Source organism: Tupaia chinensis, unplaced genomic scaffold (genome assembly GCF_000334495.1).
Source record: "Tupaia chinensis unplaced genomic scaffold, TupChi_1.0 Scaffold145814_1, whole genome shotgun sequence".
Classification (NCBI taxonomy): domain Eukaryota; kingdom Metazoa; phylum Chordata; class Mammalia; order Scandentia; family Tupaiidae; genus Tupaia; species Tupaia belangeri.
Window position 1 is genome coordinate 1,594,868 of NW_006205672.1, and position 25,634 is coordinate 1,620,501.

The window sequence follows — 25,634 nt, forward strand, 5'->3', positions numbered from 1 at the left end:
CCCCCCCCCAGCCCCTTAAATACAAAATTCTTAAAAAAAAAAAAAAAAAAAGCCAGACCCAGTAAGCCCACTATCATCACTCCCATTTAACATTACATTAAAGGTCTGAGTTAATGTAAAAAACCTTTCTGGTCAAAAAGTTATCCTTTTAAAAAATATATACTTATTTTTAATTTTATTTATTCTTTTCTATTGACCAGAGAGAGACACAGAGAGGAAGAAAAAGTGAGAAAGCAAGCCACCAGATCCAGGACTTGAACCATGGTCAGCCATGTGGGAATGTCCAGCACCTAGAAAAACTGCCATTATTCAGAGATGACACAGAAAATATGAAGGACTCCATAGATAAAAGAATTTAATAAGGTTGGTACACACAAAAAATCGGTATGTGGGGCCAGCTAGTGGGGTGGTGGTTTAGGTGGCTGGATTCCACATGGCTAACTGTGCAGCTTGAGTCTCAGAGCTGGCAGCTCAAAACACATGCCCAGCATGTGTATATGTGTGTCTAAAATTCTGAGAGGAGAACAGAAAAGGAGTATAGCATGGCCATCTCACCTTTTCTATTTTTCTGTCTCTTTTTTTTTTTTTTTTTTAGAGATTTTCACTGTAGGGCGCGTGCACTCGCCAGACAGACAGAGAGAGACATAGAAACAGAAAGCAAGAAATCACCCCCCAGGGGGGATGGTCACGCCGCAATCCCTTCTCCTCCATTCTCCTCTCGGGATCTTGGGCACGCACGCACACGCGCCCGGCGTGAGTTTTAAGCCACCGGGTCCGGGACACGAACCGCGGTTGACTACGTGGGAGTCCAGCGACATAGCCATTACGCTAACTGCTGGTTCCCTCTGTCTGTCTCTTTTCAGGGAGTGCATGTACCCTATGGCAAAACTAAAATTAAACAAAAATTGATATACGTGTGTGTATGCTAGCAATAAACAGGTTTTTTTTTAATTGCCAGGAGCACATGCACTCACCAGAAAGAGACATGGAGATCACATCCTTCAGTTGGACTCCCACAGTGGCATGGTGGTTAAAGTGCTGGACATTCCCACATGAATGAATGAATAAATAAAATTAAATAATTCTTTTAAAAAAATTGCAGCGTGGCCATTCCTGCAAGGGGTGATTTCTCACTTTCTCTGTCTTTCCAACCAGTGCACGTGCCCTATAGCAAAAATTTTTCTTACAAAATAATGATCAAATATAAAAGACAAAAGACATACTGGTGGGGGGAGCAAAATGGCAGATGTAAATCCACTCATGAATTTGTAGTTACTGTGAATGGACGCTACATTCTAATTAAATGGCAGAGACAGATAATGGATTAAAAAAGACAAGATGCAACTATGTATTTTCTATAAGAGCAACACCACCAAATTCAAAGATAGAACAGGCTGAACTTAAATAGAAAGATACACCATGCAAACAGTAACCCTAACTAAAGTGGAAAGGCTACATTAATATCAGAAAAAAAGGCACTTTAAGACAGAAATGTTGAAACAAAAAGATACCTTACAAAAGGTCAATTATGGTGGGGCTGGCAGGTATGGTGGCTGAGGCGCTCGACTCCCACATGGTTGACCACGGTTCAAGACCTGGACTTGGTGGCTTCCTTTTTTGCTTTCCCTCTCTTGCTGTTTCTCTCTGGTCAAATTGAAAAAATCATGATGATGATGAATAAAATTAAATTAAATAATTCTTAAAAAAAAAAAAGGTCAATTATGGGACCAGTAGATGGTGTAGCAGGTTATGCGGCTGGACTTCCACATGGCCGACTTAATTTGGGTCTTGGTCCCAGTGGCTTGAATATCATGTGTGTGCGTGTGTGTGTGTGTGTCCAAAATCCCGGGAGGAGAATGAAGGAGAAGGGACTGCGTCACAGCCATCCCCCTAGTGTGATTTCTCACTTTCCCTCTCACTGTGTCCGCCCCTCTCTTTCTCTGGCAAGCAGACATACTCTAAGACAAAAACTTCTCTCAAAAAAAAAGTAAATTATTAGAAAGATGAAGTAATTATAAATGTATATAACTAACAACAAAGCCCAAAAACACAAAAAGCAAAAACTGACAGAGCAGGCACCAGCAGATAGTGTAATGGTTACATTGGTGGACTCCCATATAGTCGACCACAGTTCAAGTCCTAGACCTGGTAGCTTAAACTCACGCTGTGCACGTGTATGTGTGTGCCTCAGATACCGAGAGGAGAATGGAGGAGAAGGGATTGTGGCGTGGCCATGCCCCCCTAGGGGATGACTTCTCGCTTTCTGTCTCTGTCTGTCCGGTGAGTGCATGCACCCTATAGCAAAATCCTCTCCAAAACAACAAAACCTGACAGAGGGGTCAGCAGGTGACATGGTGGCTGAAGGTATTGGAATCCCACATGGTCGACCATGGTTCAATTCCTGGACCTGGTGGCCTGCTTTCTCAACTTCCCTCTCTGTCTCTGACTAAACTGGAAAATAATAATAATAAATAAAGTTAAACAAAATAATTCTTAAAAAAACAAACAAAAAAACTGACAGCACTGAAAAAAGCAGATTATTCAACAATTATTTTAGAAGAATTATTTAATTTTATTTATTCATTCATTTATTTTAATTTGACCAGAGAGCGACAGAGAGAGAAAGTGAGAAAGCAAGCCACAAGGTCCAGGACTTGAACCGTCGCTGGCCATGTGGAAGCGTCCAGCACCTTAACCATAATGCCACCTGCTGGTCCCCATGATTCAACAATTTTAGCTGAAGATTTAAAAGTCTTTTCCAATTTTTAGAAAGAGCAGACAAAAACAATCAATATGAACTTAAAACACTTGAACAGCACCACACAACTTAATCCAATCAACATTCATTTTGGGTCACTGGAAAAGTCATGAAGTATTTTTTCTGTTTTTCAATGCAAAAATTGCACATGACTTTTCTGACAACTCAACAGAATCCTCCATCCAACAGCAGCAGAATAAAAATTCTTTTCAAGCCCACACGAAACATTCTAAAGAACAGACAATACAGGGGCTGGCAGATGGCATAGTGATTACACTGCTAGACTCCCACATGGCTGACAGCAGTTTGAGTCCTAGACCCAGTGGCTTGAAAGTCACACTGGGGTGCATGGGTTTCAATTTATGGCAGGCTTGTCCCCCTGGTACTCTCATAGTACCTCATGCCAGAGCAAGCTGGCCCCGAACCACTGCCTGGCTTCTGCCTATGGGCTGCTGGCACTGAAATGGGTTGCAGAGTAGAAAAGAAAGAAAGAAAATTACATATTATTGCTACTAGATTTGTTGTCTTGAATCAGTAGAGATAATCTTGAAGCAAACAAGGTAATACATGAAAATGTTCTGGTCATCATAAATCAATCTCTAAAATTACTATGACCTTTTTCATTGAAGTAATATGGAGCCAAACACTTGGACAGTATGTCCAAGTAGACAGCATTATAATAGTCCTTTCACACATTTTATTTGAGGTATATTTGGACTGTTTCATGTTATTTCAGTAATTTTTTTTTTAAAGAAATAAATAAAGAAAATCACACTGGATATGTGTGCATGCATTCCCAAGATCCCAGGAGGAGAATGAGGAAAAGGGATTATGGCATAGCTATCCCCCCAGTGGGGTGATTTCTCACATTTTCTCTTACTATCTTGTCTCTCTCTCTCTCTCTCTCCAGCAAGTACATACACCCTATGCCAAAAACCTCTTTAAAAAAAGGATAGATACTACAAAGGGGCATCAAAAACTTTGTGGAAAATGGAATTAATTATGGCACATATACTTTTGAAATTCATGCACCATTGTTTTCTGATATGCATTTTTCATAAACTTTGGAGTTAGCACTTCTATAAACTTGTTGAAGATCCCTTCATACACTAGGCTATTATAAAAATTAAATAAATTCAGAAGGACTGAAATACAAAGTATGTTCTTTGACTACAACATAATAAAATTAAAAATTAACCTCTGGAGGCCAGCAGATGGCATGATGATTAAGGTACTGGACTCCCAAATGACCAACTATGTCAAGTCCTAGAACCAGCAGCTTTCTTTTTCACACTCCACCCCCCAACCCTATTTCTCTCTGAGGAGCACATGTGCGCTGTAGCAAATTAAACAATAATAATAATGATAAAGTGGAATAAATAATTCTAAAAAAGAAAAAAAATCCTGAGATTATTTTAATTTTATTTATTTTATTTATTTAAATTTGATCACAGAGGGACAGAGTGAGAGAGAGAAAGAGAGAGGGAAAGTGAGAAATCATTCCTGTAAACAGGGAAGATGGTCACACCACACAGTTGGCCATATGGGAGTGCAGCACCCTTAATCACCACACCACCTGCCGGCCCCAAAAGAAAAAAATGTAACCATTGGGGCCAGTAGGTAACATAGTTAAGGTGCTAGACTCCCACATAGCCAACTACGGTTTGAGTACTGGACCTGGAGGTTTGAGTATTGGACCTGGTGGCTTTTGCACTTCCCCTCTGTCTCTCTTTGGTCAACTTCAAAAATATTAATAATAAAATAAAATAAAAAGTAGATAAATAAAATTAAATAAGCAATTACAAAAATTTTAGAGAGAAATTTTTGCTATGAGGCATGTGCACTTACAGAAAAGACAGAGTCATAGAGACAGAAAGCGAGAAATCACCCCCCCAGGGGGTATGGTAATGCTGCAATCCCTTCTTCTCCATTCTCCTCTCAGGATCTTGGGCATGCACGCACATGTGCCTGGCATGAGCTGTAAGCTGCCAAGTCCAGGACTTGCGGTTGACCATGTGCAAGTCCAGTGATGTAATCATTATGCCATCTGCTGGTCCTTACAATTATTTTTTTAAAAAAGAATTAGCCACCAAAATAATTTGGAAAACTCTAAAATATTTGCAACAAACACTTTTCTTTAAATAATCCACTGGTCAACCACCTGCCTAAACCAAAACAAAAAAAACAAAGAAAATTTAAAATAACGCTGAATTGAATGAAAATAAAAATAAAGTGAAAACACAACACATAAATATTTATGAGATGCGGCAAAACAATGCTTAATAAAAATTTATAGTTTTAAGTGGTTATATTGGAAAAAAGAAAGGTCTAAAATGCTTTCACTCTAAGAAGCTGGGAAAAAGTAGAACAAACAAAAAACAAAGTAAAAAGAAGAAAATAATTAAGAATCAGATGAGAAATCAATTAAACAGAAAACAAAAAATAGTAGAGAAAATAAATCAATGAATTCAAAAGCTGATTCTTTGAAAAACAGCAACAAGGGAGCCGGCAGGTGGCACAGTGGGTGCTGGACACCCACATTGCCAATCAAGGTTCAAGTCCCAGATCTGGTGGCTTACTTTCTCACTTTACCTCTCTCTTTCTCACTCTGTCCCTCTCTGGTCACATTAAAATAAATAAATAAAGTTAAATAAAATAATTCTTTAAAAAAAGGAAAATAGCGGGACCAGCAGTTAGCGTAATGGCTATGTTGCTGAGCTCCCATGTAGTCGACCACAGTTTGAGTCCTAAACCTGGTGGCTTAAATTCACACCAGGTGCATGTGCGTGCATGCCCAAGATCCCAAGAGAAGAATGGAGGAGAAGGGATTGCGGCATGGCCATTCCCCCTGGGGGGTGATTTCTCGCTGTCTCTCTGTCTGTCTCTGTCTTTCTGACAAGTACGCATGCCTTATAGAAAAACTTGAAAAAAAGGGAAAACAGCAACAAAACTAATATAGTTTGGTTAGACTAACCAAGAAAAAAACAAAACAACAATAAAAAACCAGAGAGGATCTAAATAACCAATACTAACAATAAAAAGACATCACTACAGAACCTATAGATATTAAAAGAATCACAAGAAATACTATGAACAACTACATGCCAAAAAGACAGACAATTTAAGATCCAAAAAGATAAAAATTACCAACATCAACTTGAAAAAGAATAGAAAATCCAGTAAACAAGTCAGGTTTAAAAAAAAAAAAAAAAGGAATTAGTCTGGCGGGTCCTGGGGCCTAGAGGCTAAGGGAGGCAGATCCCATGTGGCTGAATGTATGATTATAATTCTGGCCCCAGTGGCTTGAGGAATACATCAGGTACATGTGCATGTGTGCCCAAACCCCAACAGAATGGAGAAGGGATTGTGTTACGACTATTTCCCAAAGCGGGTATTTTCCTCCATCTCTCTTTCCCCCTTTTCCTGTCTCTCTCTGACAAGCACATGTACCCTCTGGCAATTAAAAAATAAAGGAAAAAAGAAAATGAGTTAGTAATTAAAAATCTTTGCACAATAAATTCAGTATGGTATCCTAGAGTGCATGATAGAACAAAGAAAGCCCAGAAAGAGAATAGTCAGAAGTTTAGATAAATGTAAGGTTTACTTCTAGTTTTGACTTTACTTTCAACAAATATACCACAATAAAAATTAATAGCAGGAGAAAGTAGATTTTTTTTTTTTCCAAATGCCAGAGGGTACATGTACTTGCTAGAGGAAGAGCATGAGAGAGAGAGGAGGAGGGGGGGGGGAGGGTGGAAGGAAAGGAGGGAAGCAGCACTCCCAGGTGGGGCATGGTCATGTTGCAATACTTTTTCCTCTATTTCTCCATTTTGTCAGGATTTGGGGCACACATGCCTATATACCTGGTGTGTTTCTAAAGCCACTAGAGTCACTATTCAAACTGCAACTGCCAAGTGGGATGGCATTGTATGTACAACATTTAACCACTGATAATCATGGAAAGGAGGGAAGCAGCACTCCCAGGTGGGGCATGGTCATGTTGCAATACTTTTTCCTCTATTTCTCCATTTTGTCAGGATTTGGGGCACACATGCCTATATACCTGGTGTGTTTCTAAAGCCACTAGAGTCACTATTCAAACTGCAACTGCCAAGTGGGATGGCATTGTATGTACAACATTTAACCACTGATAATCATGCGTAGGCTGATAATTTTACTTTTTCTGTAAATCTAAAATTATTCTCAAAGTTTATTTACAAAGTCTTTCTACACAGAAGAGTCCAAGCCAAAATGACCTCACTGCTGAATTTATCAAACATTATAGGAAAACATAATACTATCCACACAAACTCACAGGAGAAAACACTTATTAACTTTTTTTTTTTTTTTTTTTGAGAGGTTTTTGCTATAGGGTGCATGCGCTCGCCAGAAAGACAGGGACAGAGAGACAGAAAGTGAGAAATCACTCCTCAGGGCGGATGGCCACGCTGCAATCCCTTCTCTTCCATTCTCCTCTCAGGATGCTGGGCATGCATGCACACGCGCCTGGCATGAGTTTAAGCCACTGGGTCCGGGACTCAAACCATGGTCAGCTACATGGGAGTTCAGCAACACAGCCAACTGCTGTTCCCACCAACTTATCTTATGAAGCCCATCATCCCAATATCAAAGTCAAACAAAGACATCACAACAGAACCATAAACCAAATGCTCTCATGAACAAAGGAGCCAAAATTATACACAAAACATCAGCAAATCCAACCCCAGGACATATGAAAATATTTATATATCCAGACCAAGGAAGATTTATTTCATGAATACAAGGATGGTTTAAGATCCAAAAAACATTTCTTTTCTTTTCTTTTTTTTTATTTGCTATAGGGTGTGTGCGCTCGCCAGAAAGACAGAGAGAGACAGAGAGATAGAAAGCAAGAAATCACCCCCAAGGAGCGATGGCCACACCATAATCCCTTCTTCTCCAGCCTCTCAGGATCTTGAGTGGGCACGCAAACGCGCCCAGTATGAGTTTAAGCCACCAAGTCTGGGACTTGAATTGTGGTCGACTACATGGGAGTCCAGCAACTTAGCCATTATGCCAACTGCTGGCCCCAAAACACTTTATCAATAGGATAAAGGATATAATCTATACAGAATTATACAGAAAATGTAATGGACAAAAATCCAAAACCAAACCTAGCTGAAATGAAAAGCTTTTAGCAAAAAGAAGGGACTTCCTTCAATCTGATCAAGGTCATCTACAAAAAGCCTACAGATGGGGCCAGCAGGTGGCATAGTGGTTAAGGAGCTGCTCCCACATGGCCAATTGTGATTTGAGTCCTAGACCCGGTGGCTTGAAACTCATGCAGGGTACATGCACATGTATGCCCAAAATTCAGAGAGAATAGACTGTAGTGTGACCATCCCCTGGGGAGTGATTTCTCACTTTCTCTCTTGATGTCTCTCCAGCAAGCACATATGCCCTAGAGCAAAAAAAAAAAAAAATCTCTCTTAAACAAAAATCCTACAGCTATCACCATAATGGTTAAATCCTTGTGGGGCTAGGAGGTGGCATGATGGTTAAGGTGCTGGACTCTCACATTGTCAACCACAGCTTGAATCCTGAACCTGGCAGCTTATTTTCTCACTTTTCCTCCCTCCCTCCCTCCCTCTCTCTCTCTCTGGTGAATTAAAATAATAATAAGTAAAATTAAATAAATAATTCTTAAAATAAAACTAAATACTTTTACTCTAGGGTCAAGAAAGAGTTGGGACCAGCAGTTTGCGTAATGGCTATGTCACTGGACTCCCATGTAGTTGACCGTGGTTCAAATCCTGGACCCGGTGGCTTAAACTCACGCTGGAAACGTGCATGCATGCCCAAGATCTCGAGTGGAGAATGGAGAAGGAATTGCAGCATGGCCATCCCCCCTGGGGGGGTGATTTCTCACTTTCTGTCTCTCTCTCTATAGAGACAGAAAGCGAGAAATCACCCCCCAGGGGGGATGGTCATGCCGCAATCCCTTCTCCTCCATTCTCCTCTTGGGATCTTGGGCACGCACGCACACGCGCCCGGCTTGAGTTTTAAGCCACCGGGTCCGGGACACGAACCGCGGTCGACTACGTGGGAGTCCAGCGACATAGTCATTACGCTAACTGCTGGTTCCCTGTCTCTCTCTTTTTGGCAGGCTCACGCACTCTACAGCAAAAACCTCCCCCCCAAAAAACAGTATTTGTTTTCAAAACTTTTACTAAACATTATATTGGAGGTTTTGTAAGTACAATAAAGCAAGAAAAATAAAGACTTGTAGATTAGAAAGGAAGAAGTAAAATAGTTTTAGAAAATCCTAAGAAATCAGGACCAATAGATGGTGTAATGGCTATGTCGCTGGACTCCCATGTTGTCCACCGCAATTTGAGTCCTGGACTCTGTGGCTTTAACTCATACCAGGCATGTGCGTGCACAAGGTCCTGAGAGGAGAATGGAGGAGAAGGGATTGTGGCATGGCCATCCCCAGGGAGGTGATTTCTCGCTGTCTCTCTGTCCCTGTCTGTCTTTCTGGAAAGCAAACCACCCCCTCCTGCAAAAAAAAAATCCTAAGAAATCAACAAAAAGCTTCTAGAAATAGGGAGCTTAACAAGCCTGTAGGCAAGCCACAGCATGGTGATCAAGTGCAGTGTATAGAAAGCCAGATGACACATGGCTGACCATGGCTTGAATTTTGGACCTGACAATTTGAAAAATAAGCCAAGTGGGGGCTGGCAGGTGCATGGTGGTTAAGGGCACTAGAGTCCCACATGGCTGACCATGGTCTGAATCCCAGACCTGGCAGTTTGCTTTCTCACTTTCTCTTTCTTTCTCTGTCCCTCTCTGGTCAAATTAAACAAACAAACAAACAAACAAACAAACACAATAAAACCAAATGCCTAGTGTCTATGCATGTGTACCCAAAATCCTGACAGGAGAGAGAAATGGAGGGAAAAGGACTATAACTTGACCATGTCCCACTGAGGGGTACACCATGTGGGATCCAGCTGCCTAAACTACCAGGCCACAGAGCTGGCCCAAGGACAGCCTTTTCAGTGAATGGTAATACTTATTTTAAGACCTAGCAATTCCATTCTTTGGTTGAATACCCAAGAAAAATAAACATATAAAAGTTCATAGTAGTAGTATTCATAATAGCTAAAATTGAAAATAATTCAAATGTATATCAACTGGGGAATGGATAAAAACACATGGTACATCCATATGATGGAATATTAGTCACCAAAAAAGGACCAAACTGCTGATATGTGCAACAACATGGATGAAGTTCAAAATCATTAAGAAGAAGTCAGACACAAAAGACTACACATTTGGATCAGTAGAGAATATGGAGGTTAATGTGCTGGACCCCATATGGCTGACTCCACCATTCTAGCCCCCGACCTCGAGATTTAAGTCATACCAGGCACATGTGTATGTTCACCCAAAATCCTGAGAGGAGAATGGAGAAGGGATTGAGGCATGGCCAGCCCCTCAGGAAGGTGATTTCTCACTTCCCTCCCCTCTCTCTCTGTCTGCCTGGAAAGTACATGTGCCCCATTAAAAAAAAAAAAAAAAAAACTTATACAAAAAAAAAAAAAGAATGAGAGACTGTATATTGTATGGTTCTATTTATACACAATTTCTAGAAAAGGCAAAACTATAGAGAAAAAGTAGAAGTAAAACAGTAGTTGCTGAGGATGATAATGGAGATTGATGGCAAACAAGTATGAGGGACTTTGTGGGTTGAACCAAGTGCTCTAAAATTGGATTACTGCATAAATTTATTAAAACTCAAATCATACTCTTAAAATGGCTGAATTTTAGGGTATATAAATAACACCTTAATAATACTATTAAGAAATGGGGGCCCAGCAAATGGCATAATGGTTACACTGCTGGACTCCCACATAGATGACTGCATTCAAGTCTTGGACTTGGTGTCTTAAAACTCATGCCAGGCACATGTGTGTGCCTCCAAAATCCTAAGAGGGGAATGGAGGAAAAGGGATTGTATCGTGGCTATCCCCTGGGGAGTGATTTCTCACTGTCTGTCTCTCTAGTGAGCACACATGCCCTATAGCAAAAACCTCTCTCCCCCATTTCCTGAAAAAAATTACCATTAAGAAATGGAAAAAGAAAGCCAAACTATTATTTTGGATATGCACTATTATTTACGATAAACATAGGTAATGCCACCTATCAAAATAAGCAAGAGAATTCAGACTAGAGGGTACATACAATGGAAAAGGAGGATAATGCAATCAGTGTAGCATTTAATGGACATCTATGATATTAACGATGTAGTACCTTACTTCTGTTATAGACAAGACAGGTAGCATAGAATATGGAGTTAGTGACAATGTTTCTGCTCTATCTTCTCTATTTCAGTGTTTCAACCTCAATCAAGACTTTCCTACCCAAAACTTCATCCCTTACCTGAATCAATACTGAGGACATCATCATCTTCATCAGGAATCTCAATTATTTCTGTAGGCCGGGAAGCTTCATCCTCAGAGCTACTGTCCCGGTATTGCAGTCCCAGCTTGGAGTAGAAGTCCTTCACCAAAGACTCACAATTAGTCACTGCCCTAATATTGGAACACATGTAGAAAAGATCAGGGCCAACTGAGAAAGTATAGGTAAAGCAGCCATTAAAATGTATATATATTTAACTATCGAGCACTCTTAACTTAAATAGGTCATATTCTAAAGTGTCTTTGGGGACCAGGTGGCATAATGGCTATGTCGCTAGACTCTCATGTAGTCTACCATGGTTCAAGTTCCAGACCCGATGACTTAAAGTCACCTACCCAAGATCCCAAGAGGAGAATGGAGGAGAAGGGATTGTGGCGTGGCCATCCCCCCTGGGGGGTGATTTCTCGCTTTCTGTCTGTCTGTCTCTGTCTTGCTGGAGAGCATACACATCCAATAGCAAAAACTTCTCCAAAAAAGTCTTTGTATAGAATTTAGACTGCTTTTCCCACAGAAAAATGTTATAAACAGTAGTTTAGTTTCCAGTCTAGTTCCTCAAAAATCAAAAATAAGTTTGAAGTACAGCATTTTCAATCTTACTTCATCAACGATCTTGTTCTTTGAAAATGTATTCTAAGTGATAAGTAGAGCACAAACAACAAATCTACCTAGATGATCTTACCAGGAAAACAAAGCACTTGTTCTAATAGAGTACAGAAGGAAGAAGGGGAAGAGTCAAGACTTAGAATCCCCTAGTGGTGATCATATATTAGCCCTGATAGATGAAAATTCTACATATGGGTAATTATAACATCAGATTTTGGACCATAAACTGAGGAAGCATGAGGTTCTACACATGTGTATTCTGTAAAGTGCTGCTACAATGTCTAGAACGACCGTGCACTAAAAAATATCAGCTGATAGGCAGATTTCTTCTATTTCTCATGTAGCTCTCACCTGGATGCATCATCAAAGAGCTGGTCAACATGAGCCACCTCCGATTCTTTCTGTATTACCCAGGTCTCCAATTCTGCTAGCTGCTTCTTGCGCTGCTGTACACAGTCCATTTTTTCCAGTTCTTCATCAATGAACTGCCGAAGCTCCTCCATAGAGATACCAAGCTCCTCAACCACTGCCTGTTGCAGCTCTGCAATCTCTTCGGACTCTACTGCAGCTGTTGCTGCATCCAAACCAATACATCCAGGAAGAGAGGACATGCTTTTGTCCTCTGCACGGAATGGAAAAGCTAAAGTTATTTTGGAGTCATTAAAATTGCAATTAATAAGGGAATATCAGCCCCCTAATTTCAGTAAATTCATACTCTGCTACCTGTTACTCAGATAGTGTATGTTCCCCAGAATCATTCTCCAGAATATGATGATAAGACCTTACAGGGCTCTCATCTTCTGCTATATTCCAACAGAACTGGTAAAATTTTAAAATTGAGGAGGTACTCAGCTAAGGCACCACATCCCGGGACAGTGCTGCTTAGCAGCCTGAGGCCACATGGGAGGTCCAGGTTTGATTCCCACCAAGTCTAAAAGGCTGGGAGGATGATGTCTGTAGTCCCAGTTACTTGGGAAATTGAGGTAGAGGATCATGATATGGTGATACCTATCTAAAGAAACACTACACACACACACAGGTTTGAAAAGAACATTCATTATACAATAGGGAACTATTGGAAATAATGGTTTATGAAACTGAAGAAAACCAATACACGAAGGAAGATATTTCAGTGATCTATGTTCTCTATCTAATTAACTAGGTTAAGTCTTTTCTCTACATAGTGTGTCTACTGTGAACAAACTCATCAACCTGAGTAGGGAGTTGATCTATATCTCACTAATTCCTTGTTTTCTCTTTCATTAGTTGTTCCTTCTACATTAGTTTGCTTCCATGCGGAAATTTACTTTTTAAAAAGTCTATAATACTTAAGCTTGCAGCAAAATGTTTTCTTAAAACAGAGGGAAACAGAGTAAACCAATCTAGGAACGAAACGTGCCTAACACATTCGTGTTAAATGCTCTTTCTGATCAAACGGTTACAGCAAAACTGACGCCAGAATGTCGTGCGTCCCAATGGCAGTGCTCAGCGCCTCCATTTTTCTTTAGCCCACACACCAGCCCACCCCCGTGCCACCCAATTTAGGGGTACGTCCCGCCCATCCGCAAACCCAGCTCAGCCCCGCCCCCGCTGGCCTCTCGAGGAAGACTTCCTTCACACACTCGCCCGACCTCCTCCCACAAACAAAACATTCCAGATAAGCCTTTGGTCTTCGAATACCTCAACTATCAATACTCCCCACTCCTCCCTGCTTTCTGCTAAGAGGGCTCTTTTTCACCAACCAGACCCCAGACTCACGACTCAGGGGTCGGCCCCGACGGGAAAGAGCGAAACCGAAGGGAAAGGGGAACAGGGGGATGGGAAGAAACGTGAGAGAGAGAAGGGAAGCAAAAAGAGACGCCCGGAAGCAAACCTCTAGAACCGTTCCGGTCACCGAGACGGTAGCCTGACGGGGTCAAATCCGAAGGCTCGGGGCGCCCCTCGGAGGCTGCGAGAACTAAGGTGACTACGCATGCGTTAAGGCCGAGCCTTCCAGGGCACACGTGAGAAACGACTGGCAGGGAGGGTGGGCGTGGCCAGCCGTACATTACAGGCTCCTCCTTTCCCGCCATCCTCCACTAGTGGCTGCAATACTACATTTATTGTGTGGAACTTGGTCGGCAGATAGTCTTAGCTTTTGGGGGGCTCAGTTTTATTCGAGCTTGTTTTTATAAGGTGAGCCGCGCACATTCTAAAGGATATCAAAAGACATTGAGTTAAAGGATAGCAAGACGTAAAAACTGATCATATTCACAACTCTTGTCACCACCCGCTGCTTTGAGGTAAAGCTGTCTAGCTTTTTAGCTTGTCTTAATAAAACAGCTTACTTTTCTAGGAAAGTAGAAGTTCATGCATGTAAGTTTTTTGTTTTGTTTTCATTTACCATGCGGATATCCTCTACAGGCAATAAAAAAGATTAAACGTGTCTTTTTGACAGCTGCATAATACTTCAGAAATGGTTAAACTGTATTTAGAAATTTAGCTTGTTTTTAGTTTTTAGCCACAATGAGTAAGGCAACAATAAAAATTAACATCCTTTTAAAGTAGTACTTTTATTTCTGTAGCATAGGTTACCTGAAATGGAATCTGAGTTTTAAAAACTACAACTTTCTTCACATTTTAATATAATCTGCTGTCAGATTACTTTCCCAAAGAGTCGTAACAATTATTGCTCAAACTAGCGAATTCTTGAAAGTATCTGTTTCCCCATAACCTTGTTAGGACTGAATGTTGTTTGTTTAATTGGGAGAAGATCAGTTTTTCAGGACTCTGTTGGGGGTGATGTCTCTGTCTCTCATGCTGACAGAGGAAATAAGCTTAATTTTTTTGATACATGTTAAAATATCTGTGTCAAGTGCCAGCTAGGTGGCATGACTGTTGGGTGGGTTGGATCCCATATGACTAACTGTGGGATTCAAGCCCCTGACCTGGTGGCTTGAAAAACATGCTGGATGCTTGTGTGTGCATGCCCAAAATCATGAGAAGAAAATGAAGGAGAAAGGATTATGCCATCTCATTTTCACTCTCTGTCTCTCTCTTTCTCTCTCTGGTGAGCACAAGCACCCCGCAACAAATTAAAAAAAAAATCAAGACAACTGAGGCACAACATTAGATAAATTTTAGAAAGCCATATAGCTGAAAAGTGTCAGATCGGCCATACAACTAGTAGTCTCTGTCTTCACTGCTGATTTGTGGACAGTTCATGGCTGTCTTTTGTTTTCCTGATCACCTCATATGTTGTCCCCAGACAAGTGGAGCTCTGTAATGTATGATGAATGAGAGGAATTCTTTGGTCAACTCTGGCTGACTTTTCTTTCTTTCTTTCTTTCTTTCTTTCTTTCTTTCTTTCTTTCTTTCTTTCTTTCTTTCTTTCTTTCTTTCTTTCTTTCGTTTTCTTAAGGTTTTTGCCATAGGGTGGGTGTACTTGCCAGAGAAAAGGAAAGTGAGAAATCACCTCCCAGGGGGAAGGCCATGCTACAATCCCTTCTCCTTCATTTTCCATTCAAAAGCATGCAGGCCTGAAGTGATTTTCAAGCTGCTGAATCCAAGACTCGAACAATAGTCAGCCATGTGGAAATCCAATGCCTTAACCACTACACCACCTGCTAGGCCCTTGATTTAAATATCTATTAGATTCTTTCGGTTTTCCAATATGGTGCATAGGACGGCAATGAAGAATGGGGAATGCTGAAGAGAAACAAGATGCCATTTGGGAGCATCATATTCTAGTCTGATTTCTTCATTGCCTTGGGAAGGCTGAAGTGGTCAGACCTATAGAAATTAGCAGAGGGCAGCCACTATGGAAAACAATATGGGGATTCCTCAAAAATCTAAACATAGAATTATCATTTGACCCAGTAACCCCACTCCTTGGCATTTACTCAAAGAATAGGAAAGCACTCAGTCAGGACACTTGTACTTCCTTGTTTATCACAGCGTTCTCTGCAATCACAAACACATGGGATCAACCTAAGTGTCCAAAAACTGACGACTGGATTGAAAAATCATGCCACATACATATATACTGTGGAGTACTATTCAACCATAAGGAGCAATAAGACACTGTCATTTGTCTTGAAGTGGCTGAATATGGAAGACCTGCAGCTAAGTGAAATAAACCAGACTTAGACAGGATCAGCAGTTGGCATAATGCCTATGTCTCTGGACTCCCATGCAGTCAACCGTGGTTCGAGTCCTGGACCTGGTGGCCTAAACTCATACCAGGTGGGTGCATGCGTGCATGCCCAAGATTCTGAGAAAAGAGTGGAGGGACTGTGGCATGGCCATCCCCCCTGGGGGTGATTTCTTGCCTTCTGTCTCTCTCTGTCTCTCTGGCAAGTGCATGTGCCCTATAGCAAAAACCCCTCCAAATAAATAAATAAATAAATAAATAAATAATAAATAAATAAATAAACAAACCAGACTTTGAAAGACAAACACTGTGTAACTCTGCTCAATATGTACTTAATATCTACACTCTATGTCAGAAATTGAAAGATCCAGAGGGTCCAAGGCTCAAACCACAGTCAACTATTTGGAAGTCCAGCAACATAGCCATTACACCAACTGGTGGTCTGTAAATTTAAAAAAAATTAAAGAATTATTTTTATTTATTTTTTTTTTGAGAGGTTTTTGCTATAGGGCACATGTGCTTGCCAGAAAGACAGAGAGAGACAGAGAGATAGAAAGTGAGAAATCACCCCCCAGGGGGGATGGGCACGCACTCATGCGCGTTCTGTGTGAGTTTAAGCCACCGGGTCTGGGACTCAAACCGTGGTCAACTGCATGGGAGTCCAGTGACGTAGCCATTACGCCAACTGCTAGTCCCAAGAATTATTTTATTATTTAACTTTATTTTATTTTTTAATTTATATTTGACCAGAGAGAGACAGAGAGAAAGAGAGAGAGAGAGAGAAAGCAAGCAGCCAGGTCCAGGACTTGAACCACAGTTGGCTATGTGGGAGTCCAGTACCCTCAACCCTCAACTTTATTTAAAAAAAAATTTTAGGGGCCGGCAGGTGGTATGGTGGTTAAGGCACCAGAGTCCCACATGGCTGAACATGGTTCAAGTCAGGGATCTGGTGGCTTGCTTTCTCACTTCCCTTTTCTCTCTTTTTCTGGTCAAATTAAAATAAATAAAATTAAATAATTCTTTAAAAATATATTTAAAAAATAAAAACAGGAGCTTGTTGTGCAGCAATAATACAATACTCTGAGCTGCTAAACCCAAATGAGAAAGTCCTGAATTTGCGTCCAAAGGCCTGTCCATATACACCAGATGTACACATGTGCCCATGATCCAGACTAGCTGTGATGGATTGCAGCATAGACGCCTTGCCGACAATGCCTGCCTCACTCTCGCTCTCTTTCTCATGGAGGGAAATAAATAAGCTTAGAAAACAAAAAAAGGAAAGGAAACTGTTTGGAAAGGTGTACACATAAGGATACTTTAAAAAGTTCATGTCGGGACCAGTGGATGGAGTAATGGTTATGTCACTGGAATCCCGTGTAGTTGACCGCAGTTTGAGTCCTGGACCCTGCAGCTTAAAAACTCTTGCCGGGCACATGTGCGAGCGTGCTCAAAATCCCAAGAAAAGATTGGAGATGGCCATACCCACTGGGGAGTGATTTCTCACTTCCTGTCTCTGTCTCTCTGGCAAGCACGTGGTCTCTCAAAGAAAAGTTCATGTTAAAAATAGAATGAAAGTACAAGTTTATTTTAGTGTAAAAAATATTGAAATCCATGCATAGTTTTTTTTTTTTTTTTTTTTTTTTTAAGAGCGTTTTAGATTTTTTGCGGCACATGCACTCACTGGAGAGACAGAGAGACAGAAAGTGAGAAATCAACCCCCTGGGAGGATGGCCACACCTCAATCTCTTCTCCTCCAGTTTCCTCCTGGGATTTTGGGTATGCATGCACAAGCACCTGGTATGAGTTTAAGCTGCTGGGTCTGGGACTTGAGCCACATTTGACTATGTGGGAGTTCAGTGATGTAACTATTATGCCATCTGCTAGTCTCAATAGTTTTTTTAATAATATGCATTTTCCACGAACTTTTTGAAGACCGTTTGTATTTGCAAAAGCAAATTAATTTAAGTGCAATTACTTGTGGGAAGAAGAAATAGGAAACGAGTCAGTGGTCTAGGAACTTTGGCTTTTTGTTGTTGTTGTTAGAAGGCATATACACTCACCAGAGAGAGACAGAATGACAGAGAGAGAGGGGAAGGAGAAAGCATCTTCCATGGAGAATGGTCACATGCCAATCTCTTTTCTTCCATTTCTCCTTCCTTTCAGGATTTTCGGCACATATTTACTTGTGCCTGATATGTTTTTCAAGCCTCCAGGTCTGGGACTTGAATCCTTTGATCAGTCATGTAGTATCAGCAGTCTTAACCAGCAGGCCATGGAACTAGCCAGTTTTTTCTTTCTTTCTTTTTTTTTTTTTTAAATGAAGCATATGTCTGCTCATGAGAGATAAAGAGAGAGAAATGAGTACCCTCTTCAGGGCCTGGTCCTTCTGCTATCTACTTCATCTAGTCTTCTGGCCCACTAAATCTTAGGCCTTCATGTGTGTGCCCTGTGTGTTTCAGACTGACTGGGAAGCATGTTTGGTTAGTGGTTGCCACGTGGGATCTGGCTTCTCTTGAGCAGCACATTACTGCTACACCATGGAGCCAGCATAATTATTGCACTTTTTATTGTTATAAATGTATGATTTTTTTTATTATGTGCATGTAAAAAAGAATTTTTTAAATAATTTTTAAATCTTTTTATTTTAATTTTTTTCACATGAGTTTTGCCAGAGAAAGACAGAGAGAGAGAGAGAGAAAGAAAGCAAACCTCCAGGTCCAGGACTTGAACCATGGTCAGCCATGTGGGAATTCCAAGGCCTTAACCTGCTGGCCCTTAAAAAAGAGGGTTTTTTTTGTTTGTTTGTTTGTTTTTTTGAGATTTTTGCTCTAAAGTGTGTACACTCGCCAGAAAGACAGAGAAAAACAGAGAGACAGAAAGTGCGAAATCACCCCCAGGGGGTATGGCCACGCCACAATTCCTTCTCCTCCATTCTCCTCTCTGGATCTTGGGCATGCATGCACACACGCCTGGCATGAGTTGAAGCCTCCAGGTCTGGGCCTCAAACCACACTCGGCTACATGGGAGTCCAGCGACATAGCCATTACACCCAAAAAAGAATTTTTTAAAAGAATTATTTTATTTAACTTTATTTACTTATTTTAATTTGGCAAGAGAGGGACAGAGCAAGAGAGAGTGAGTGAGAAGTGAGAAGTTAAGCGAGAAAGCAAGCCACCAGGTCCAGGACCCAAACTGCAGTTGGCCATGTGAGAACCCAGCACTCCCAACCACGATACTATTTGCTGGCCACCATGCATTACTTTCTATTAATATTTTAATTAATTAATTAATTAATTAATTAATTTAAGGTTTTTGCCATAGGGCATGTATGCTTGCTGGAGAGAGACAATGAGAGGGAAAGTGAGAAATCACCAACCGGGGAGGATGGCCATGCAGCTATCCCTTCTCCTCCATTCTCCTTTGGGGATTATGGGCACGCACACATATGCGCCTGGTGTGATTTTCAAACTGCCATGTCCAGGATTGAACCACAGTCAGCCATGAGTCCAGCACCTTAACTATTACACCACCTGCCAGCCCCAATAATAATTTTAAAGTGCTTATTCAAAACACAAATACACCCCAACACATACTCACATTCATTTCATAGGTTAACATTGGAAGAGTCTGTCCCAGTAAAACTCCTCTGTAGAACAACTGGACATATAAACTACCAGTTCGAGATGGATAAAAGGAATGCTTAAGGTCATCAGATTAACAGAGGTCATGCAAGCAATAAAACCAGACAGACTGGATCGAGGCACCAGCAGGCGCATGGTGGTTAAGGTGCTGGACTCCCACATGGCCAGCCACGGTTCGTGTCAGGGAACTGGCAGCTTGCTTTCTCACTTTCTCTCTCTCTGTCGTTCGCTGGCCAAATTAAAAAGTAAAAATAATAATGATAAATAAAATAATTATTAAAAAAAAAAACAAAACAGACAGACTCGAGGTTTGTGGGTTGCAACTCCCTAAATTTCTACAGCAAGGACTATCTGGCCAACACAACTGGAAATCCTTTGTTGTCCAGGGGTTAAAATGCCGGCTCCTGAACAGCTCATATATTGTCCCCATGTAAGGTTGCCTTAGGCTCTTCTCTCTCTGCTTCCACAGATAATCCATGGCTTCCAGATGTTGCATCTTCTTCCATAGGTTACTGGAGAAAGTGAGATAACTGTTAAACCTGTGATTCTCTGGTGACTCCATACTGATGCTCTCATTAATCATGTGTTTGCCCTGAGGTTTTTTTGTTTGTTTGTTTGTTTGTTTTGTTTTTTTTTTTGAGAGGAAAGGTTAATTTCTGAGTGCCTACAGGAAACATACCACAGCCCTCAAGAACTAAATCAATTCTCTTTTTTGAGAGGTTTTTGCTATAGGGCACGTGCACTAGCCAGAAAGAGAGAGACAGAGAGATAGAAAGCGAGAAATAACCCTCCAGGAGGGATGGCCATGTCGCAATCCCTTCTCCTCCATTCTCCTCTTGGGATCTTGGGCATGCACGCACGTGCGCCCAGCGTGTGTTTAAGCCACGGGGTCTAGGACTCAAACCGCGGTCGACTACGTGGGAGTCCAGCGACATAGCCATTACGCCAACTGCTGGTCCCAGTACTAAATCAATTCTGATCTGCCCTGCCTTGAGTTTCTTTTCATCAGATCAAGATGCAAATTCTCTCTCTGTCGCTCTCTCTCTGCAGTTTAACCAATAGAAGACGCTCTTATCCTCTGTTTTGGTGCTGGTCAAATCTAGTACCTTCCTTGGAAGGCATTGATTCTCCCGCTCATTTTTGAAGAATCCTGGAGGCTTATTCAAGCTAGAGAAGAGGGCAGTCCTACTTCCAGGAGTTAGGAACAGAGACAATGATCAAGTGTCCGCTAAAGCACCCGGCAGACTTTCCACATGGTGCGGTACTGCTGTTGCAGCCTGATCCGGCTTCTCCAGTGGATACATGTCTCCTCTGAAGTGACTGCTTGCTGGTCCAGTCCCTGCATGATCCCACGTGACACCTTACACTTGAGATTCCAAGGGTACGGCTCTCAGTTCATGCTCACTTGCTAGGTTACTGTTGTCTATGATAGTTGGCCAGTGTGGTTTGGCACGAGGGCTCTCATCCCCCAGTACTTGCTGTGAGAGAACCAGTCCTCTTCAGCCAAGCCCACACTGAGCCTTGGCCCCTTTCTTTCTAGTCAATTTCTTTGTGGAGTTTCTTGCCAGTTCCATCGTATACTCTACCAGGTTTCTCTAACTTCAGATTTTGGAGAGTAGGGGTTATGATTTTCTACCTTTTTCTTAAAAGGCCCTTGTATTGGAACCAGCAGATGGCAAAATGGTTATGTTGCTGGACTCCCACATAGTTGACCGCAGTCAACTCCCAGACCTGGTGGCTTAAAACTCACTCCTGACACATGTCCATGTGCCCCAAATCCAGAGAGAATGGAGAGAAGGGATTGTGCTGTGGCCATCCCTCCTGAGAGTTGATTTCTCACTTTCTGTCTCTCTCTCTTTCTAACAAGCACACACCCTATAGCAAAAATCTCTAAAAAAACAAACAAAAAAACTCATGCTGGGAATGTGTGCATGCATGCCCAAAATCCCTGGAGACTTGAGAAGGGGTAGTGGCATGACCTCCTCCCCTCTCACTTTCTTTCTCTGTCTCTCTGGCTAACACACATGTCCTATAGCAAAAATCTCTCTCTAAAAGAAAAAAAAAAGGCCCCTGTATTAGTATTAGTCTCCTGTAATTGCTAATAATAAATTACCACACTGGGTGACTTAAGACAACAGAAGTTTATTCTCTAAAAGTCCAAAACCAAGGTGTCAGCGAGTCCACACTGCCACCAAAGTCTTCAGGGGAGAATCTTTCCTCATCTCTTGTAGCTTCTGTTGGTTCCAGGCAAGGTATTCTTGGCTTATGACTGCCTCTAGTCTCTGCTTCTATCTTTTTTTTTTTTTTTTTAAGAATTATTTTATTTAGCTTTATTCATTCATTTATTTCATTTTAATTTGACTAGAGAGAGACAGAGCGAGAGAGAGCAAGAGAAAGTAAGAGAGCAAACTGCCAGGTCTAGGACTTAAACTGTGGTCGGCCATGTGGGAGTCCAGCACCCTTAACTACCATGCCACCTGCTGGCCTTCTGCTTCTGTATTCATATGTCCTTTGTCTCCCAATGTCTTCTCTTTAATTTTTAAAAATTATTTATTTATTTATTCATTCATTTATTTTGATTTGACAGAGAGAGACACAGAGAGAGAGAAGGTGAGGAGCAAGCCACCATGTCGAAGACTCGAACCATGGTCAGCCATGTGGGAGTGTCCAGCGCCTTAACCACCACACCACCTGCTGGGCCCTAATTTTTTTTTTGAGAGAGATTTTTGCTATAGGGCGCGTGCACTCGCCAGAAAGAGACAGAGAGATAGAAAGCGAGAAATCACCCCCCCAGGGGGGATGGCCACGCCACAATCCCTTCTCCTCCATTCTCCTCTCAGGATCTTGGGCACGCACGCACATGCGCCTGGCATGAGTTTAAGCCACTGGGTCTGGGACTCGAACCGCAGTCGACTACATGGGAGTTCAGCGACACAGCCATTACGCTAACTGCTGGTCCCATTCTCTTTAATTTTTTTATGAAGTCACTTATTACTGAATTTAGTGCTTACCTAGATAATCCAGGATGTTTGTTTTGAAAGTCTTAGCTTAATGACATCTGCCAAGATCGTTTTTTCCATTTAAGGTCACAGTCATGGGTTCTGGGGGTTAGGACACAGACATTTTTGGGGGGAGGTCCTATTCAAAATGTTATTTTCAGGAATGAGGAAATTTGGGTTGAAAGACACTAAGGCATTCGCCCAAAGCAAAACAGTTCCTCCCTCTATCATAAAGCTCTGTACATTTGAGAAGGGCAAATTTTGTGAAACCTCATATACTGGGACCAGCAGGTGGTGCAATGGTTACATTGCTGGACTCCCATATGGCCAGCTGCGGTTCGAGTCCTGGATCTGGCATCTTGAAACTCATGCTGGATGTGTGTGCGTGCATGCCTAAAATTCCAAGAGGAGAATTGTGGATTGTGGTGTGGCCATACCCATGGGGGGCGGTTTCTCACTTTTTGTCTCTCTGTCTCTCTCTGTCTCTCCAGCAAGCGCATGTACCCTATAGCAAAAATCTCTCTTAAAAAAAAACAAAAACCTCACGCTAAAAAGACCTTGGTAGACTCTCATCACAGGATGAACAGTTCCTACTGTCCTTACGTTTGTGTAAATAAAGGAACTACTCACGTCTGCCACCCCAGGTCAGCTTCTAGTTTCAGATGGGCCTCGTCAAGCGTAATGATATTATACTATGTGACATCATCCAGTTACGGCCCACTGCCCCATCCTGAGGATATTAGGTACTGAAGAATTAAAACCTATGTTTTCATTCTAGCCAATAAGTTCAACCTTGTCCCTGTACTTCAGTAACCATTTTCCAGAGCAGGAACAATACAAATGGGCTTGTGTCTCACGTCCTTTTATTATTCTCAGTTTACCCTCCTGTGCCCATTGTGGAATGCTAGAGTGAGAAGGCCGAGAACAAAGAGGTGAAATAATATAAAGTCTGGATACGACGGATGAAAGATTTCAAATCTCTTGTGATGGGGCATCCCCCACGTCGGATCGCACTTCAGCTCAGAGATGGTTCTGCGGTTGTAGAGCTGGCTTCGTAGGGATTCTTCACCAGCTTCGCACACCGAAAAATCATCACCGTTAGGAATAGAAACAGAAGGATGACAAAGGCGATGGCAAAGCCTTTGTCCACATCGACACTGCTGGGCAGGTTTGAATCTTCCATGGGGTCACGCGCCTTTTCACCGCTGTCCAGCTGCAGCTACCTCCTCAGGATTAGCTTCAGGTTTTTCATATTCCTAGACAAAAGAGGATAAAGCAAGGTGATTGGTTTGTGTGTATATATGTGGTTTTGTTTTGTTTTGTTTTGTTTTGTTTTTTAATAGTGAGGGGAAGAAAAAGAAAGGGAGAAAGACAGAGGGAAAGGAAACGAGAGAGGAATAGTGTTTTAATTTTTAGGTTTTTGCCATAGGTCATATGCTCACCTATGTGCTCATAGGGCGCGTGTGCTCACCAGACAGAGAGAGACAGAGAAATAGAAAACGAGAAATCACCCCCCAGGGGATGGCCATGCTGCAATCCCTTCTCCTCCATTCTCCTCTTGGGATCTTGGCACACATGCACACGCTCCCTATGAGCACATAGGTGAGTATATAACCCTCATAAATTAATTTTAAATAATTATTAATTATTTTAAAAATTATTTTAATTAATTATTTTAAATAATTTATGAGAGTTTAAGCCACTGGGTCTGGAACTCAAACCACGGTCGACTACATGGGAGTCCAGCAACATAACCATTACACCAACTGCTGATCCGAACATTAAGATTTTAAATCATTGGGACTATCAGGCAGCATGGTGGTTAAGGCGCTGGACTCCCACGTGGCTGACTGTAGTTCAAGTCCCAGACTTGGCGGCTTGCTTTCTCACTTTCTCTCTCTCTCTCTCTCTCTCTGTGTGTGTGTGTGTGTGTCTGTCTCTCTCTTTCTCTCACTCACTCTGTCCCTCTCTGGTCAAATTAAAATAAATAAATAAAGTTAAATAAAATAATTCTTTAAGAAAAAGAAAAAAGATTTTAAATAATTTATGAGAAGTTCATTGAGGAAAGAAAGAAGATAAATAGCAGCCAAAAGCCTATTGAAGAATCAAGTGAAGGATTCCTTCAGAATAGGAAGGTATCGGGTAGGATCCTTTCGATTGCAGGTAACAGAAAAGCTCATTTAAGGGAACCAGCAGTTAGCGTAATGGCTATGTCGCTGGACTCCCACATAGTCGACCGCGGTTCGCATCCTGGACCTGGTGGCTTAAAACTCACACCAGGCGCGTGTGCGTGCATGCCCAAGATCCCAAGAGGAGAATGGAGGAGAAGGGATTGTGGCATGACCATCTTCCCTGGGGGGTGATTTCTCGCTTTCTGTCTCTCTGTCTCACTGTCTCTCTGTCTCTCTCTCTGTCTGTCTGGCGAGCGCACGCGCCCTATAGTGAAAATCTCTCAAAAAAATAAAAAAGAAAAAAAGAAAAGCTCATTTAAGTGAGATTTTAAAATGCATGGGATTTATTAATGCACAAGGCTAAAAAGATAAAAATGAGGTTAACTTTAGACATGGTTGGATTCAGAGATTCTGAATCACTCCCTAGTGATTTCTTGCTTTCTGTCTCTGTCTCTCTCTTTCTTTCTGGCGAGCACATGTGCCCTATAGTAAAAACCTCTACAAAAAAGAAAAAAAATTATTTTATTTAATGTTATTTATTTATTTTAATTTGACCAGAATGAGACAGAGCAAGAGAGAAAGAGAGAAAGTAAGAAAACAAGCTGTCAGGTTTGGGACTTGAATCACTGTTGGTCATGTAGGAGTGTAGCGCCCTTAACCACCATGCCACCTACTGGCCCTGATTTTTTATAAGAATAATTTTGTTTACCTGGGCCTGTGCAGCCCCCTGGGCCTGCACGGCGGTGGCGGCGCCTGCGCGACCCCCAGGGCCTGCACGGCCAGGGCTCTGCTCTGCGTTCCGCTGCCTCTCCGGGGCTGGCATGTGGCCTCCGGGCCTGCGCGTGGTCCCCGGGCCTGCGCCTCAAC

General features: G+C 41.8%; 1 protein-coding gene and 1 non-coding gene across 5 annotated transcripts in view; one reads left to right on the forward strand and one right to left on the reverse strand.

Annotated features, from left to right (window-relative positions):
- SETDB1 (SET domain bifurcated histone lysine methyltransferase 1) overlaps window positions 1–13,802 on the reverse strand; it is a 58,196-nt gene extending 44,394 nt beyond the window's left edge. Inside the window, exons 1-3 of one of the 4 annotated variants that reach the window (XM_014584155.2) lie at window positions 13,698–13,802; window positions 12,176–12,446; window positions 11,183–11,334 (exon numbers count right to left, since the gene is read on the reverse strand). In XM_014584155.2, the coding sequence (XP_014439641.1) occupies window positions 11,183–11,334; window positions 12,176–12,435 (412 nt within the window). In that variant the 5' untranslated portion in view covers window positions 12,436–12,446; window positions 13,698–13,802. The other 3 variants (XM_027768296.1, XM_014584156.2, XM_014584157.2) reach the window with 3 other exon arrangements.
- Window positions 3,105–3,236, forward strand: LOC114006148 (small nucleolar RNA SNORA42/SNORA80 family). The gene has a single exon (XR_003547911.1). It is a non-coding gene; the product is annotated as a small nucleolar RNA SNORA42/SNORA80 family (small nucleolar RNA).
- Window positions 13,803–25,634: the final 11,832 nt, after the last annotated feature.